The sequence below is a fragment of the Ooceraea biroi genome, chromosome 2, assembly GCF_003672135.1.
Source record: "Ooceraea biroi isolate clonal line C1 chromosome 2, Obir_v5.4, whole genome shotgun sequence".
NCBI classification, from domain to species: Eukaryota; Metazoa; Arthropoda; class Insecta; order Hymenoptera; family Formicidae; genus Ooceraea; species Ooceraea biroi.
The window spans coordinates 6,732,757-6,752,401 of NC_039507.1; the positions used below are offsets into that span (position 1 = coordinate 6,732,757).

Genomic DNA, 19,645 nt, shown 5'->3' on the forward strand with positions numbered 1-19,645 from the left:
TATCGTCGCGCAAAGACGTGTCTCACATAAGAAACTGCTGGCGGAAAACATATTATAGCATATATTGCTCCTCGGAGATTCTCTATTTCTCTCACAAAATTATATGCGAGAAAGCGTCAAAAATATCGCGTGATGTATCTCGTGCATCGTACGTTATTTTAATGCGCTTGATTATCGCGCGATACGAATTCCGTGATACCACGTTTTACGAGCGGCACGTCCGGATAAGCTGATAGAATAATCGAATACAAATTGCGCTTAAAGACACCTCGACGGCGCTGACACGCTGCACGTGTCTGCGCTCGATATAGAAGCGACGGATCTCCTGAACGCTCTGTAATACCTAAGATTAACGACGCGTAATGCTCGATTCTCAGCGCGTCCGCATCTTAATTGAATTTCAATTATGTGGCATGTAATAGATGCTGGATGGAACAGCGGGATGCTGCTCGGGTGTTGATTAAACTCTCGAGAAGGAATCGATTGGAATACATGAATGCGACAAAACACGAACCGTGTACGTCTCGACGGTATGTTACGCGTGTTTATCTTTTAGACTGACATTTTACTTAGAAATGCTATTTCTTCCAAAGAATTTAATATTAATCCTTATATGGAAAGACATTACAGATCGGTCCATGTAAATGTCAAAATCGCGCCTGATGACTTTGTCGAACGTAACAGGCACCGCTTTAATTTCCGTGTTCCGAGAGCAACGGTATCGGATTGATTCACGGCGATGTGTACGCAGCCGAATCCTGTTGGTGGACCGACCAGGACCTCATTTGCGTTCCACCTGACACTTACGATCTTGCTTCACCCCATAAAGACGGTACCGCGCCATAAAGAGGACGAAGTCCGACTACACGCTTCATCGAGTAATCCTGAAGTTCACAGTGACGTTCGTTGCGTTGCAATTGTAAATAATTTGCAGAATCTTTGCTCGCGCGCAACCGCATCCGCTTTGTATTCGTTCAATTATCATTTTTGCAGTGCCTGTCAAATGGCGTTGCGAAGTATCACCTTTCACCTTTCACGTTTTTCGCTAGGCCAATAATTACATCGCGAGCACGATGCGTCTTCTCTCTTCTTACGGCGGCGATTAGATTTATTCCGCGACATCTTTTCGCAATTTCCATACCTTTAGCATGGCTGAACGACTGCAACTATTTGCGAACGCGAGAGAGATTAGACGCGCAACGCAGAGAACGAATTTGAATTATCGAGTTCACTGACAGATGTTGGACAGCGAACGATAAATCAGTTCGCCAAGTGAAAAGTATTTTATGTCGCGCACGGTATTCAACCGGCTCGAAAATTACACCTGAAACGGTGGGCCTGTCGGGAAAAGGTTAGACGGCAGGTATATAAATCTCGCCTACCGGGTGCATTATTGGATGGCGCGGATCGATGACAGGGGCGACGATGTGTTAACCACCGGTCGTTCGGCGTGACAATCCTCGCCGTCGTCATTTATCTGCGACTCCGCTCGTGGATCGCCACGGGAAGTCCCGTGTAAGCGGTATTGTATTGGGCCGCATACACTAGACCGCCCCATAGCTCTGTAGCTCTTTCCCGCGCGCCTATTTTTCGTCGATTGATTTATTAGACTTTATTTATGTCGGAATCTTATTATTATGCCCCTGTTGTAATTGCTTTTCATCGAGTATCTTGATCAAGAATCGAGATTTGCCAAGTCCGTTTTGTTCGTTTTGTTTTGTCCGTCTTGTTCATTAAAAGGTTTTAGCTCCAGTGAGAGGCTCACTATTACAAGATTGAAATATATATTAGATATTAAAAATGAAATTATTTAACGAATTAATATATTGTACTTTTAATTTATATTATCATAATAATATTTGTGTTATTTGTAATACTATGATGAAATGTATTTGTTGCGTTTTCAAAAGTTTGATAGCACCTGTTACTGATGACCAAGATGCTATTGGAAACTTTAGCGCTGATCGTTGACCTCCATGAAGTCAACGTGTTAAGGACTGTACAATGATAAAAAAATAGATTGTCAAATTATCACTCCTAATCTCATTAGCGTAACAGGTCATTTGTTACAAGCATAGATTTCGCGAGACGTCGTAAATAGTGTCCGCTGACAGACGTCGAGATTATTATCTGTTACAAGAAGACAGATCGCCTTTGGAAAGCTAGGTGGGAGAAATATACGACTTTTCAGGCCGCCCGTTGTCTCGACCAAAAAGATTTCACCAGGACCACAAGGAATCGGGCTACCGAATCCTACTGTTCTGTTGTCAACGTAAATTTTCTTCGAAAGTTTTAGAGAAGGAAAAAAATAGCTCTGAGGAAGATGGAGGATTTCCCTTCCTTAACCGAAATGAGGGCAAATGATTTGGCAAGGACAAAACAGGTTGGAAACTTTGAACTTTCTCAAAATTTATATTTGACAAAAGATAGTTTTTACTCAGATAAGTAGATAAAATATGCCGGTTCTAACTCAGGTGCTCCGAAGGAAATGCGGGGCAGGGGCAAGAGGGGTGATATCTTGGATCACAGCATTTTCGCTGATCTCGAAAAACGAGAATGGCTGTAAGATTTATTTCAAAACTATGCACGAGGAGATGTATTATTTATTAAACTGTGGATGAAAATATCGATCCTTTAAATAAGCTAGATGTTACCAATACTTTGTGTTAAACATTTAAAAAACTGCGCTTTACACAATGTATTGAAACTATACAATTGGTGGTCAAACCACCAAAAATAAATTGCATTTATTATTAAAACTTGTGACAGCGTTTTTTATTCTATTCTCTTCTTGTAAGCAAAGTAGTCATCCTAGCCATCTCTCATCATCCTCGTTGACAAAGTTTTAATAGCCGCGACTGCTTTCAAAGGAATATCAATCGCGCACATGGGCGCGGTTATACATCATACTGCCTAATTATTCTTCCTAATAGATTTGTGTAATCTGTTATTTACCCTCCCGCGGGCCAGGTCAGCGAAACATGTCGCGGTCCTAGATGCTGCGACCTCCTCCCTCCCGCGAGTCAGATCAGCAAAAGTGCCGCGATCCAAGATGTCAACCCTCTCGGCCAGTGATGTCGCCACCCTTTCCCTGCCCCGCATTCCCCTCGGAGCCCCCGGAACTGACATATTTTATCTACTGACATAGAACCCTATCTTGAAATGGAACATAATATTACAATAGCATTGCAATCGGTATATCACTTTAGAGCAAAACAATCTGCGGTAGTTTTCGTACTCTGCACTGATATCTTGTCGAAATGTGTAAACTATTTTAAACTCAAAGAAAATGGTTAACAAGTAGAACACCATTTGTGCCAAGTACTCGACTTCGTGGTCGTTCGATACACGTACCGAGTATCTCATACAATATCCCGAAGATGTCTCCTACCTGCGGGGCCTTTTTCTCAAGCTGAAAATTCGACGGACGATACATCAGCGATGTCTCTTATCTATCGTCCACTCCCGGACGCGGCACTAGGGAAAAATTCCTAACGGGTGCCACAGGATGGAGTGGACGGGGAAGAGGGTGGCGGGAGGGAAAAAGCGCATGAGGATCCACGCTACTGGCGGCGCCTATCTTAATTCCCGATTGACGTTTATTTATCTGGCGACGTTTAATTTTTATGGGCGCGATCTGGCCGATAGCTTAGGCCCGGCAGGTAGCTCCTGCTGTGTGGTCCTGGGGACCCCGGAGGCCTCCGGAGCCTGGTATAACATTCGTGGACGAGCAGCACCTCTTAATTGAGGGGTGCCGCATGTCGCGATAAGACGAACACGGGCGTCAAAAACCCGTGGAAAGAGCTACCTCTGGGGCCAAAGGGAAGCGGAGGGGGTAGGAATTTATTGTGGTGCCCCGCGCGCTCGCATAGGGGCCCCCGGGGCCCGCTCCGCGCAGGTACGACCGTCGAATCGATGGGCTTCGGCCAAATTAAGAGAGTGGTTTTCTTCATTCATTCCGGGATTCCACGGAATCCACGTAGTGACGAAGAAAACGGCCGCCTAAGTGGTCGCCTCCTCGGATCAACAAATTGCCTTTTCTTCCTCCTCTTCGTCTGTCCTCCAGACGGCGAAATAGGGAGGAGGAAGGAAGGGAGGAAGGCTGAGAGGCAGCGTAATGATTTTTATTCCTTCATTGAGAGGAAGCTCGAGGGGTCGACGACCTTGCAGCGTGGCTTCCTCCAATCTTTCTCTCTCTCTCTTTCTGTTGTAGTCATCGCGAGTCATGAGTGACTCCCCCGACAATTCGAGGTGTCGCAACCCCTCGTAGCGTCGATGACGCACCTTGTCTCATCGATGCAACTGGATTGATTGCCTTGCTCTCGCAGTTCTGTCAATTCTGTCTTACTGTGATCGAGCGCTCCTTTCGTGCTGTCTCGGCGTTACCTCAGAGAGAAACGTCTCTTTTTCTGTGCCGTTTCCCAACTCTCTAACGAGGATGTTCACCTTGGGACATTAATAAACTCGCGTCCGCGCCTTCGTCCGTTCACTCGCGAGGTTCTTCTTCCGCGAAATCCCTTGTCTTCCTGCAAATTGAAAGTCCTCCTCGGAACAGATGCGTTTTACGATTTAATGCGCGATGATGAAAACCGCGTAACGAAAGGGTAACTTTGCAACGTCATTTTGTATCTTTTTATTTCTTGGCTGCGTTTAGTCGCGCAAATAATTTACTACCTTTGATGCGTTGGAATATAGTACGTGAGAAGGCTCTCTCCCGGATGTGTTAGTACATCCAATGAAAATGAAAAGGATAGTTTACGCGTAATAAAAAATGTTCCGCGGTTCCTCCAGCAGGGTGGTCCAATGATTACGCCCGCGCTTTCCAGATCGTCCTCGGGGTTGCCCAGGTTTATCGCTAATAGGAGCGACGAGTTTGGAATCTCTACCAACTCGGAGACTAATTATTCGGCAGTTTAGACTTTCCGGCCGCTAAAATCGCTCGTAAAATATTCGGCTCATCCTATTTTTATGATTCTCTAGTAGCTCCTTATAGGAATGCATGAAGCACGAGACAAGGCAATCAAATCTCTGAAAGATCAAATAAACTCTAAGAAGAAAAAGATGTTATTTCTCTCAGTACTAAAAATAGTTTTAGAAAATTAATTGGTATCAAATTGGCCAGAGAAAGTGAGTTTTCCATGTAAAATGTTATTCGGCTTGATTGAAATTATCTCGTTAATTGATCGGAATCAAACAGGAGAATTTTTGCACGGATATCGCTGTGCGCTTTTACATCCTGTAACTTCGGTTTGTCCCTTAAACGGATTAAGACCGTGAGTTGAAACGCGCGGATGCGAAGCAGTGATAATCAGAGGGACTGAAACGGATTTAGCAGCATGCCGCTAAGTGTTTCGTCGCCTCGTGAATGCTGCGCTAACTAATGCGCTCCGTATAGGATTCCCGGCTTGCCCGCTTTCGCGCCTCTCCTGTTTCCCATCTCGCACGTACGGAAATTAAATAACGTCACGCGTACGTGTCAAACACCTACTAAAAGGCCTTTAAAAGATGTTTGTCCTCCGCGTCGTTCGAGCCTCGAACGTTCATTTCATGTCGGTTCTCGTGGATCTCCGCTCGTTCACCGTGATGCCGTTGTTTGTCGGTTATTGTTACAGGTCGAAGTTCAAGTATGCATAGGTTCGCAGAAATCTCTCAAAGAGAATTGAGAAAAATGCCCAGTAACGATAAAATGTCTTGGCTGTGAATTTTATAATTATATTACATACTATAGAGATAATTTTATCTTTTGGTAGCAGAATCCATGAAATATAAAAAACATGTAAGTCAAATAAATATTTAAAGCGTAATTGAGTCGACAATCTCATTTCGAAGTACACGTATAGCTGACAGAATTAGCACTTTCTTCCCCATAACCTGCCGTTACCGCCCACAGTGCTGTTTCAGGGCCACATGAGCAGTCGCAGTGGGAAACCCGCAGTTTCCTCAATATTGCCAGAAATATGCGTAAAGTATTATTGCCTCGTTAGACTCATTGGTCTGGGGACAGGGGGTCCCATGAATTATTCATGACACTCGAGGAGCACAGTGGGCACGGTGGCATCCTTGTGACAGCAGCAACAATGGTGCACCCGTGAGCATCGATCATGGTGCGAGTGTAGCGTACGAAAGCGAAGGGAAAGCTCGATTTTTCTCGCTTTCAGCTACCGACCTCGTAAGAACCGGCAGAAGGGAAATAATCCGTGGCTAAAGACGCCACATACGACCGGTTTCGACAAGCGTTATATCGCGGTAAACTCGAGAGAAATGAATATCGGGAGAAGGAAGAGGGTGCGCGTCGCTCTTGCCTTCCTCTTCGACGGCCTCGGCTTCCTTCGTTCCTTCGAGGATGAAAACCCGCGTCATTTTATTAACACTATTAGCTTGGATGTTAACCGTACGTGAACCGTGTGCACTCTCGACGTAAGAGACTATAAACGGAACGAAATGCGCGAAGCGCGGGTACGAGGATACGCGTCTAACGCTGCGTTCATTAGCGTGTCTCTCGGTACAATTCGGTCATTTCTAGGAGCAAATATGCAAAACGCGGTACCGTTAATTTATGCAATATTATAGTCTACAAATCTTTGATTCCGTTAATTATTATTACCGACAAATCCTTCTTGGGCGTGGTTACTCTTTGCGAGAACTGTGCCTGAGAGAGAAAGAGAGAGGCGCGTTGTCCGTCTCTTTCACCGGAGGATGCGCCGGTGTCCTCTCTCCACAAAGAATTGACAACAGCGAACAGTTTAGTGTCCCGTACGCTTATTGTATCTCGACTACCGTGTACGTTTAACTCCCGTCGCTGGACGCGAGAGGGTGTGGGAGGACGAGGAGAGGTAGGCAGCAGGACAGGAGGGTACCGACGAGAAAAAGGACGTCGCAGGACCGGGACAGATCTGTTACTCCGTTAGACCTCGTCGGGCTGACATTTGAATGCTTCGTCGATTCCACGGCGTCCGCAGAGGAACGGGCGAGCCGGGGGAGAGAAGTCACCGGTGCGGTTGTCGTGTCTTTATTTTGTCCTCTTCTTTCATCTTATCTTATGGGGTTTTGTCAAACTTGAACGCATTCGTTCGTAGGCCCTACCGGCGAGGCGGCAAACTTCTCTCTCTCTCTCTCTCTCTCTTTCTTTCTTTCTCTCTCTTCCTCTCATGTGCGCATTATATTAAAATCCATGATATTTGCATCCTTCGTGAGTTAATTTTCGTTCAAACGAGGGGAGTACTTCGCCAACGACTTTAAATCAGATACATTAAAATCCATTAGCGGCCGGCCACCCTTTCTCTTCTCATCGTCTCTCCGCCGCGCTCGTCAGCGCACGGCGGAGATTTCAACGCACGAAAATACGGAGCGCGCTTGGAACGCTCTCCGCTCGCGTTCCGCGGCCAGGGGTGATGGTGGGCAAAACGATAACGCATAGCAACCCGAGTACGTCGTTTCGCTCGGTCTGCCCCCGGTCTCTCGTAATTACCGCGATATCTTGTCGCGCGACGCGACGTCGAGGCCGCGCTCTCGACGCACCTCGGCGAACGCGGCTTAGAACCTGGGTGCTCGGCGAGAACGGCAACGAAAGAGAGACAGAGAGAAAGAGAGAAAGATAGAGGACGGGGGAGAGAGAACGGAGGCCCGATAGAGAAATTCCTGCAAGAGCGGAGAATCCAGCGGTGATACGGCGCGGCGGCGTTCAAAAATCCACTGGAATCTCGTGGAAAAGGCGAGCGCGCCGGAGGAGCTCCAGCCGCAATTGGTCATTCGGCGATTTTTGCCGGCATTCATGCGTCCGTTCCTCGCGGTATTTATTGCAAAGGTTTTTCCCCCTTGCCTCTGTTCACCCCTTGGTACACCCTCGGCGAGTGAGCCCGCGCGGATCTGGTACCCGCGCGCGCGAGCAAGTCGATCTCTCGTGCGTGCTCCTCTTCCTCTCCCCATCCTCCACCCTGCTGCTATACGGATGCACTCGCCTTGCGGCACTCGATTGCGCCCGTGCGCGCGAGTGCGCTATCTTCCTCTCTCATTGAATATTCTCCACTTTATTTGCGGATGCTCGTCGAGATTTATCGTCGTTCGCGCTGTCCTTTTCGCTTTAACTTGCTTCAACGCCGAGTGCTCTTTCCTTTCTCGTGTTCGCTTTGATCGTCTAATGTTATTTCCTTCTCTTCCTTCCTGAAAGTTTCTTTTTCTTCTTCATCTTTTTTTATTCTATAAAAAATATAGCGCTTAAACTTATTTTAGAAGGATATCGTAAATAAGAAAATCTGACATTTGTCGAAAATGCATGTGCATAACATTTTATTTTTTATTAAAAATATAGTAAATATAGTGGTTTATAAATGTAAGAATAATGTACTTTTTTAAATATATTAAAAACAAATGAGGAAAGATTTAGCGCAGATGTATGAGTGCGAATTGAGTATTACGCACGAATCGATGCAACCAGTCCAATAGATCATGTCACGGTTAAACAAATCACCCCTTTAAGAGGACGGTCGATACCATCTACGTCGATTACGCACAACGGCGACATAATTCCTACAATGGCGGGCCGACGCATCGCCGCAAATTGCGCGCTTACATAATCCGATCGATCGATTAATCACCGCGAGATTTACGAGGGATTTGTTAATCCTCCCTTTGCAAAAGCGCACGAGCACGGCTGTATGTGCAATTGCATTTGCATATTCTTACGTATTTTACAAATGTCGGATGATCGCCACAGACTCTCTCTCTCTCTCTCTCCAAGATTTCAGTTCTAACATTTTATTAACATCTCTACGAATTACACACATATCCCAAACAATTTTCCAAGTTATATTTTAATTACAAAACTGTCATTTATTTGTTCATGTCTCGAGAAATTTAATAACATAAAATTATCTTTTATCTTCTCGGCACATCGTACATAACATCATATACAAGAGATCACCGAACAGTCTGTACAGTCCAAAACGCAGACTAATATTATAGTTTTACATTATTTCAATCTCATAATATTTATTAGATAGACAGATAACCATGCGATTAGCATAATCAGTCTATCAGTCTGTCAAGCAGTTGCATCATACTTTGATCCCACGTAGCGAAAAAAGCATGCATGCACCGCGCGAGGATGAGCGTTGCGCGAGCGGGTGATATCTACGAAGTTACGTAATTGATGAGCAAATGGATTAACGATCGTCTCTCGATCGAAACCGCGTGTACGTGTCCGCAAAAGCGGAGCGTCTCTCGCGACATTCCTCGCCCGCGGTGCAGCAACATTGAGAGAATGCCGAACGATGTGCACCATGTATATTTATGCATATGTCAGCGGGGGACGTTAATGCAATGCGGTTAATCGCCGGGCGAGACAGCCGGTATAATCTCTTTTTACCCATAAACGGACCCCGGCACGCCGACTCGATTCTCCATTAGGGAGTTCGGCGCACGTCCGACATTATTAGCAGTACGGGAGGTTCATAAACCTGGAAAGTGCACGCCGGTCATCGCGTGTTGCGTGTTCCTTCTCGGTACACCGAAGGTGAGATGAGACGCATGCCGTTACCCCCGACATCACGCGTCCTGAGCAAGTGAGCGGAGAGTGAATCAACGTAATCGCAGCAAACCTCGATATCGCATCGATCTAGTATCGTGCGCAGTTTCTCCTTTGATCGTAAAGAGACCACATTCAGATGCGGTACAGTCACTCGCCATTGATCTGATCTTGCAAGTTGCACGCGTGTGAAATCGTCCGATGTGTCTATTATTGCTTCATGACGTTTCATGAACGCGTGAGTCTGACTTTACGTTTTCAGGAAATGACGGAAATGTTCTTAGGAAGGTGAGATGAGCTGCCGCGCGAGTTTATTGCCGACTGAATTATCCCTCCATCTGGAATGATAGAAATGGGAGAGGAAGGGAGGTAAGAAGGCATTACGGGGAGCGAGAAGCAAGGAAGACGCGAGAGGCGGAGAAGAAGACCACTCGCAATTAAACACGGCGTAAGTCTCGGTCCGAGGATAATGCCCCGGAATGCTGATAATTGGCTGAACCGTCCGAGCGACCCGAGACGAAGGGCCCACAGGTGCAGCCGGCGGCACGGCACCGCGAGATCATCGGCGATCCCTCGTGTCTAATTGATTCGAAGTGATTTATATTATCTGCCGTTCCTCTGCACCTATGGCATTCCCCGGGCACCGGGGCGACCATGAAACTCCCAAATGGATCACCGTTCGGCAGCGGGAAATATTTCAACGCGCGAAATCGAACGGTGCTCCCTTCGACTGTACAATTACAAGCGACGCGTGTTCGCTGATGAAAACTCGTCGTTTAATATAAATTTTCTTTAATTCGAAATGCAATTCCTCGCACACTCGATTTCTAATTAAAATGTTATCTGGATGAAAAAAATTGGCAGGATTACGCGAGCGCGCAGAATTCCGATTGTCAGTTGCGATTTTGGAAATTTTCCCAACGTTTCTCCTTTTTTTCGGATCTCGAGGGTCGTTCCAGATTCAGGATCGATCTTAACGGCGCCTGGACTTCGGAGGAGGCTGCAAAAAAAGAGCAACGAGGACGGGACTCTCGTAAACGATCTGGCCGCGTGAGCTCGAAAAGAGCCCGATGCTTCCGTCATGTTAAAGGACCGGTGCGCCGCTTCGAGAGCGGTGGCTGAAGACTCGAGACAAAGATAGAGCGAGCGATCGATCGGCTGTGGAAGAAGCAACCACGATCGCGGCCAAGCTGGGAGAAGAGAGCCTAGCTGGGCCTCGCTCGCTCTCGAAGTCCCGATATCAGATCGCTCGTATAAAACTATCGTATCGTTTAAATACGCACTGAAAGGTGAGGCGATGCATCAGGAGATACGCGGGCGGTGGCAGGCAGCCTCTTCTCTCTCTCTCTTTCTGTCTGTCCTCTCCACAGCCTGCGTCCTCCTGTTCCGTCCGCGCTGTCGATCCGCGCTGAAGATACCCGCCTGGAATCCATGGGAACCACGGAGAACCCAGGCTTAACGCGTACAACCCCTCCCTGGCATCGCAGTGGGGCCCTCCGACCGGACTTCTTGTGTCCTCACCTCCGCGTTATCCTCTCCTCGCTTTCTGTCCTCGATACGCGCTTTCTTCCGTTTCGATCGATTTTCTTTTTCTCTGCTTTCATATTTGCTTTCGTGCAGAAAGGATATCACTTCTTTCAAAAATGTAGAATTGTTTTAATATTTTCTCATACTTTCTCAAATTTACTAGAATTGGTGAATCGATGAAGCATAAGCTCTTAAAGATGATACTTTTTAATGCTTAATTATTTACTCTCGCTTTCTTCTCTCTATTTAAAAAGAGAGTCTCTTTTTAAAAGAAAAAAGGAGAATGGAAATTATTTCTTATAAAGAGTTCTTATTTACATTGATGATACATGTAACGTGATAAATTTGCGAGATATGATCGAGGTGCATAAATTAATGAAAATAGGGAAAGATAAATGCAAAGGAAGCAATGAAAACAATATGTGCCGCCTGCCGAGGCGGCACGACGATTGATATTATCGACGTCACCGTCTGCATCGAGATAATTGACAGAAGATCGCGCATCAAGTTTCTGAAAAGGACGAGATGCGATCGCGCCGCGATTCCGCATCGCCGGCGCATCGCTGCTCGATATTCACGATGGCTACCGATTCTGCTGCTCTTCTCCTTTTCGCTGGAATCCGTAATTGGGCGGACATTCCACGTTATGAGTTAATCCTGGCGTGCCGGCGTCGCCGGAGATCATATCGGTGCGATTCAAGATTCGCCGATCTTGGTTTTCGACGAGTGTTTCGCAATAAGGTGGAACGACGATGTCGTCAGTTTAACGAGGAGACACATCCCTTTTGCATGTAAATCCTGCACGGTGTGTCAATACGATATCTGCAGATAAAAAATCGCTTCTCCTTCAACTTCCAGTAAAAATAACCTGGATACGCGATATTGTAACCTTCATCGAAGCAATTAATAAAAATCGAAGAAATCTTACAGTTGAATAAAATAAATATCAGGACTATAAAATGCACACAGCAGAATGCGGAAATAAAGAGGTCTGGCCATGCATCTACGTTTTGCAAAAACCGGATGCTCGTGGAGACAATGGTCGCCGGGGGCGGTGGCGATCTCCCGTTTTGAAAAGGGGTGAAACTCCGCGTCCGCGTGCATTGTCCGCTTAATGATTGAGTGGAGACGTGACAGGTGAAACCGAATACATACACGCCACGAGGGTCTGCGCCGGGTGTGAGTCTCCGTGGGTCACCGTCGGGTACACCTATCGCAGCCAGACAACCGTGGGCCCGAATTGTGAGACCCAGCGATGGGCGTCTGCGCTCCCAAGACCTCGAACATTGACGATACCCCTTTCATGGCCGGTGAACCGATCTTTTCGTGCGGCCCACTCGCGAACGGCGCCATCCGCGTCTCACGGAACTACCGGATGGAATTTGCAATTCGATACCTTAGATACGAGGGGTGTGCATCGATTCAAGGTCATGTGGTTGAAAGAATCTGTAGAATGCTTGCGTCGTACGGGGCGCTTTAGAACCAATTCCAAACGGCAGGTTCTCCCTAACGAATCTGAAGTAAATTTTTCCTGGAGAGCAGTCCCGAAGGGATGCTGCCGCATTTACCACATTTTTCCACCATTCCATCGAACATTACATAGTAAATTAAATTCGAGCGTTAAATACTTCGTTTAAGTTTATAATAGTTACTACAATTAAACGTAGACCAAGACGTAGATGGGTAGACAATATTCAGTCGGATCTCAATGATATAGGCGCCGAGAGTGGGGATTGGGAGGCAGTAGCTCAGGACAGGGATCGATGGCGAACTTTGGTAATTGCAGCTATGAACTTTCGAGTTTTGAATGCCAGCTAATAATAATAATAATAATAATACTACAATTAAACGAAACTAGTTAATTGTATGTAGACGATTCTTACAGAATTCTTACAGAATCGTTATTGCGTAGCGATATGCAAGCGTACAGGGTGATTTCATCGAAGTGTGACGTTATTGAAACACTTTTTCAAACGCTCTCGCATTACAGTTGCACACGGAGTAATTTCTCATGCCCACGGAGAAACTTGAAGAAGCGTTAATCGCATACCGCCGCGCCGACTAATAGACACGCATCGACCTCTATTTCGCCATGTAAGCAGCTGCTGCATGCGCACCGTGTCTAATACCAAATTACACCTCCCATCGCACGTCTATCATGAGATAGACATACTTGACACTCGGGTAACGACGGACGGAGATCTCGCAATACTGTAGGAGTAGATGTTCCGATCTATATAACTCGTTTACGTGGTTGCACGCTGTCGTAATCGTATACACTTACCTGCGCGGATTAACTGACCTAGATCATTCAGCCTGTAATGCCAGCGTGCATACAAGTAATCATCATCGCGAGGCGTGTTCGTCGAGAGACCGCTCAAGTTGAGAAATCGTTTTCCAGAGAGCTGCGATGCTGGAGGGAAAAATATTTAATCAATATTTATTACATGTATATTATACAATATTATACTATTATCCAGCGTTTTTTTGTATACAAGATTATGTATATACTCATATTTTTCAATTAAGAAGTAGTAATCAGTAACGCATTTGTTAATAATATGTTGTATTAATTTATTGTGCATGTAGAAATGCGCGCATAATAAACGCGCATCAAAATTGCACGCAGGATGAGCGATCGATTCCATCAAACCGATTCTCACACAGAGGCTCCTTATTAGCTCGAGTATTCTTAGATGGATCTTTCGCATCTGGAACGCGGCATCATTAATTAACGTACGGCGGGGTCCGCTACGTACACGCACACGCACCCTGGAAGGCCCCGAATCGTGTTATTCGTCGGTCGACGCGTAATCCGATTTGTTCGTCGAGCGATCTGATTGCGCGAGCTTCCTCAACCTTCCTCGCCTGACCCTTGCCGACGATGCTCCTTATCTCACCGACATCCACCTCGACTTCGTTTGAGACTCCATGCGACCGCGAGGATTCCCGCTGATCTTTTTATTCTCGCTCGCTCTCGTCGCTGCACATGTGCGCGCCGGGCGCACCTCTTCTTGTTTCGCGATCGGTGATTTACGTCGCGGACCACGCTACCACGGTAATAGTCCATTAATTGATCCCGGATTCTCCACCGTGCGCTTTCAGATACACGGGAGACGGGTTTCGTGAACGCCATCACCGCCGCCGGAGTTACTTATGCGGTTACCAGGGCCTGCACTATGGGTGACCTCGTGGAATGCTCCTGCGATAAGATGACGTCGAAGGGTAAAGCCTCGCTCCTTTAATACCGCTTGTGATATGACTCACGTATCGATTTCTCGTTAATTTTGCAATGGAGTCTATGGTAATCTACGGAGGCTTTTAAAAGCCCTCGTAATATCGGAGTTGTTATTATTTCTTAGAATGGGGATAGGGACATATTCGTTTTGTATGTCTTTATCTTGGAGAAAATTTTAGCGTAATGCCTTCCTCGTAATTTGCTGGAAAAAATTTCGGATTATGCATGCGACAGTGTCAATTTTTCTAAGGAATGGAAAAAGTTGTGATTCTCACAGGTAATCGATTGGCCAAGTTCGCGCGTACGGCCGAAGCCAAGAAGAGTTTGCCAACGGAGGGCGACTGGGAATGGGGAGGCTGCGGCGACAACGTGAACTTTGGCTTCAAAAGATCCCGGGACTTCATGGATGCACCCTACCGCAAGCGGAGCGACATCAAAACGCTGGTAAAGCTTCACAATAACGACGCCGGTCGTCTGGTAAGTAGATTACATTATTCGTTGTGCCGCTATTCGCACAATATTCCATTACGCAATTTTGCAAAAGTATTGGGTCGTCCGGAAAGTTCATGCCGATTTTGAAGGAAAATTCAAAGGCAACATTTTTTTATGTCGATAAATATTTATTGACTTATGTATGCACCGTTTTGTTTCACAACTTTTGTCCATCTTTCACGCAACTGGAAGATTCCATTCTCCCAGAACTTCTTAGGTTTCTCGGCGAAAAACTCCTCAAGGTGGTTTTTTATGTCGATCAAAGAGTTAAAGTTCTTGCCGCTAAGAGAATTTTGCACAGACCTAAATAAGTGAAAGTCTGAAGGTGCAATGTCTGGTAAATACGGTGGGTGAGGTAGCACATCCCAGCCAAACTCCAACAATTTTTGTCGGGTAGTCAAAGAAACATGAGGTCTGGCATTGTCCTGATGGAACACGACGCCCTTCCTATCAGCTAATTCTGGACGTTTTTCCTGAATCGCTGTCTTTAATTCGTCCAGTTGCGAGCAGTACTTATCTGCATTTATCGTTTGGTTGTGTGGTAGGAGCTCATAATATAGGATTCCTTTCCAATCCCACCAGACACGGAGCATGACTTTTTTTGGATGAAGGCCGGCTTTCGGAGTGGCTAATGCTGGTTCATTTCGCTTACCCCAGGATCTTTTTCGTTCTACATTGTTGTAAATGATCCATTTTTCGTCACTCGTCACTAATTGCTTCAAAAATGGTACGTTTTCGTTGCGCTTGTACAGCGAGTCGCAGATGGAAATGCGATCCATTAAATTTTTTCGGCCAAATTATGCGGAACCCATACATCATAGCGACTTACGTAACCAAGCTTCACTACATGATCGTGGACAGTGGTTTTCGATATTTTCAGTATCTCTGCTAATTCACGTGTCGTGTAGCGCGGGTTATTCTCGATCAGTGTCTTGATTTGGTCATCATCAGTAGTAGAGGGTCTGCCCGAGCGTTCTTGGTCTTTAAGGTTAAAATCACCAACTCTAAACTTAGCGAACCACTTACGTACGGTTCTTTCAGCTAAAACGCCTTCTCCGTAAACAGAACATATCGAATTTGTTGCTTGTGAGGCATTTTTGCCTTTCCGATAATAGAAACGCATCAAGTGTCTAAAATGTTCTTTGTTTTCTTCCATCTTCAAAAGAGTACAAAATTGACACGAATCAATTGATCTCAAACAACTTTTTTCCTAAAGATGCGTTGAAATGTCACCTTTAAGCATATGTATATAAATCGTATGTTTTCAATAACATTGATATATTCAGACATGTTCCAACGCCATCTATTAAAAATCGGCACGAACTTTCCGGACGACCCAATATTATATAATATTCGTAAATATTCATACATTCTATTTGCTTGAGCATAAAGAAAATGTTCGATGATTACATCATTATACACGCTGTATATTCTTCTTTGTTCAACACTGCTAAACTCGTATCCTCCAGATTTAACAAACTTACTTCAATAAAGATAGACATTATCAGCTTTAATAACTCAGTGCATCTGGAACTAGTCCACGTTTCTTTCAACAGTTGTTGTTTTGATAAATTCAGTCTCGATTTCTACGTATCATTGTTGAAACCTTAGAGTGGTCAGACGAAGTTTAAGCGCCAATCCGACACGTTGCTCTTGCATTCGCTCAGGCCGTGCGCAACTTCATGAGGACCGAGTGCAAGTGCCACGGATTGTCCGGTTCCTGTACAGTGCGCACTTGCTGGCGCAAGATGCCGCCGTTCCGGGAGGTCGGCAATCGTCTGAAGGAGTCGTTTGACGGCGCGGCCAAGGTCATCCCCAGCAACGACGGTCACAACTTCATCACCGAGGGTCCTACGATCAAGCCGCCGGGTAGGTTTGACCTGATCTACAGCGAGGACTCACCGGATTTCTGTAAACCGAATCGGAAAACCGGCTCGCTGGGCACGACAGGTCGCCAATGTAACGCGACTAGTCCCGGGGTTGAAGGCTGTGAGCTCCTCTGCTGCGGCAGGGGCTACGACACCAGGATCGTCAAGGAGAAGGTCAACTGCCAGTGCAGGTTCCGGTGGTGTTGCGAGGTCACGTGTAATACGTGCCTGGTCAAGAAAACCGTCAACACCTGCCGTTAGCGGCGACGTAAGTAGAGGACTTTCGGCGTACCAAGGTGCGCGACAGCGCTATCGAGGGTCGGTTCGACGCGATAGCTGGCTCCGCGTGCATCTGCGTTGCAGTGTTGCGGGATCAGAGGAAACTGTATAGAAGAGTGCCAAGTGTATAGAACAGTGCCGAGAGAGACGGCCTGTGTGATCGTGATAGCGTACTGTGTTACGTAATGACGTTTTGTAACGTATCAATTGCTAGGGTACGGCCTGATCGTGAATACTGAATGACAAATGTTTACGTGTGATTTATGATTCGTCGTGAGCGCAAGGATCTTGATCAAATCTAGGTTGCCAAGAAACACGCGCGAATGTAGAGAGGATGTTTAATGAGGTTTATCGTACGCGTCGCGTAAACGCGAGGAGCGGCATTGGGAACGTCAGTAGTGCATATCTGAGCCAAGTCAGACGAGCGTCGCGATGTGACGATTCCTCGCGTTTTCTGCAAGGTAGAATCCGTGTCTTTAACTATGTGCCTATGAAATGTTAATTATATCTAAATATCCTGAGATTTAGATATGCTCAGGATAGGAAGTAATAATAATAGAAAAAGTTTACAGATACGAATCGACGTTGTGTGTTGTTTCGATGCATTTTATTGCGCCACGCGGTATATGAATCTGATAGATTTATTATATAAAGCGTCATGTCAACGCTGGCCATGTAGGTTGTAGTCAAAGATCTTTATTGTTACGATATGATCGAGTCGATTCTAGGTTCTTTTCATCTCCTAGGTCTTTGAAGGATTATTCTCTTTAAGGGGGGAGCCTGCTTTAGAACGTTGAAAATAAGGTATAATTTGACGAATTTTTTTGGAGAAACTATACAGCGGATCATTATAAAACTTTGATGCATTTATTAGTACATGTTTAAAGATAAAAAAATTATTTTTTTATTTGAATATATCGCCTGTAGAGGTCGTCCTGGAGGCATCTTAGTGCAGCCGGCATTGTAAATTGGTGAGCATTCTCCTGCCTCCAAATTTCATCCAACCTGAAAAATTGAAATATTTTCTCGTTATTTATGAATTCCCATCGTCGATGAACCTTTAATATTCATAAAAACATTAAGTTAAACAATTATTTTTGCATGAAAAAGTTCAAAAACTTTGCCTAAAAATCGTACTTTTGTGTTCCAAGCTCCACCATTTTGGCACTTTTCAACTTTTTTCTTCTCTCTTTGGTTCATCGACGATGGGAATTCATAAATAACGAGAACATATTTCAATTTTTCAGTTTAGACGAAATTTGGAGGCAGGAGAATGCTCACCAATTTGCAATGCCGGCGACGCGGCTGCACTAAGATTTCTCCAGGACGACCTCTACAAGCGATATATTCAAATAAAAAAATAATTTTTTTTATCTTTAAACATGTACTAATAAATGCATCAAAGTTTTATAATGATCCGCTGTATAGCTTCTCCAAAAACAATTCGTAAAATATACCTTATTTTCAGCGTTCTAAAGCAGGCTCCCCCCTTAAATTGATTGTAGTATAATTATTTATAGCAATGTGACGTAACAATGTTTCGTTTCTCTTAGCGGTAGCGAGATTATTGTTTGAGATGTCCTCAAGTTCAATTTTCGATACGTTTTAATGGAATCTGATCATCCTGCCAGAGCCTAGCAGTCTTTTCATTACATAAAATGAACCCTACATATAATAGTTGTTATCAATATCGCCGACGCTGCGCGAGGCGATGTTCCCGTTCGAGTTGAAGCTTTCCACGTATCTCCAGTGCTCGTAACATGTTAAGTCGTACGTAGGTCGCATGATGAGTTTATGTAACTAACTATGCATATCCGTCGGAGCACCATAATTCGCCGGCGCTTGCATGGTGAGTCGTCCGGCGAGTCGCTTTTCCGCTTGAAGCGCTGCGAGGCCGGACATCCAGCGAAGTCCTAAATAATGAAAAAACGGTATTAACACTTAGGCTATTCGATTTCGAGCATGAGCTTCTGACAGTGTTAATTTCTTACATTAATATATAATGCACAAATGACATTTTATTTTTATTCATTATCTGTGAAAAAAATAATTCAAAAGATGCTTAAATTATTAAAACTATTATCCATATAGGGGGCAATCCAAATGTTAACAATGTCAGATAATATTATGTCGAATTAATTTTTCATGCAAACGTTTCGAGTGACGTTCTTGTTGACGGAAACTGGGACTTCGTTTCCGCCTTCGCGCGCGAGCGTATTCAATTATGCTGCTTTTCCCCGTCGCGCGACTTAAGCTTTGTGCCATACGTTACGTCTCGATCGATTAATGCTTGCGACACGCGTACCGATCGGCGAGGTATACGCAAGGTTCCTTCGTCTCTCGAATAATCACTTTTTAGAGGTTCTTGAACGCCTCATCGCATTACTGGGCTTTCTTTTTTGTGTATATAAGACTGAATGATTAATGTTGTACTTCGGGCGCAGTATGAGTTAAGTGCGAACGGAATTATACTCATGCACGAGCGAATCTCGTTTGTTATTTTTAAGGTTTGTCGATTTATCAGCAACGACGCGATATCTGCTTTAGAATGAACATATGAAAGAAAAAAAATATATGAACAACTGTATTTTGAATTGTAATGTTTATTTGATTGCACTTATGTTAAGCGATCTGCCTCCGGCCCAAAGTTTTCAACTTGAGATTGCAGGTAAGTGAAGGTCTGGTACATATGTATTTTTTACGTTTTTCTATAACATT

General features: G+C 45.1%; 1 protein-coding gene across 1 annotated transcript in view; it reads left to right on the top strand.

Moving 5' to 3' along the window:
- LOC105285325 (protein Wnt-6) overlaps positions 1 to 17,765 on the top strand; it is a 36,520-nt gene extending 18,755 nt beyond the window's left edge. The window contains exons 3-5 of the mRNA XM_011349464.3: positions 14,156 to 14,275; positions 14,566 to 14,765; positions 16,448 to 17,765. Coding sequence (XP_011347766.1) covers positions 14,156 to 14,275; positions 14,566 to 14,765; positions 16,448 to 16,909 — 782 coding nt within the window. The 3' untranslated portion in view covers positions 16,910 to 17,765. The remainder of the gene's footprint in view (positions 1 to 14,155; positions 14,276 to 14,565; positions 14,766 to 16,447) is intronic.
- Positions 17,766 to 19,645: the final 1,880 nt, after the last annotated feature.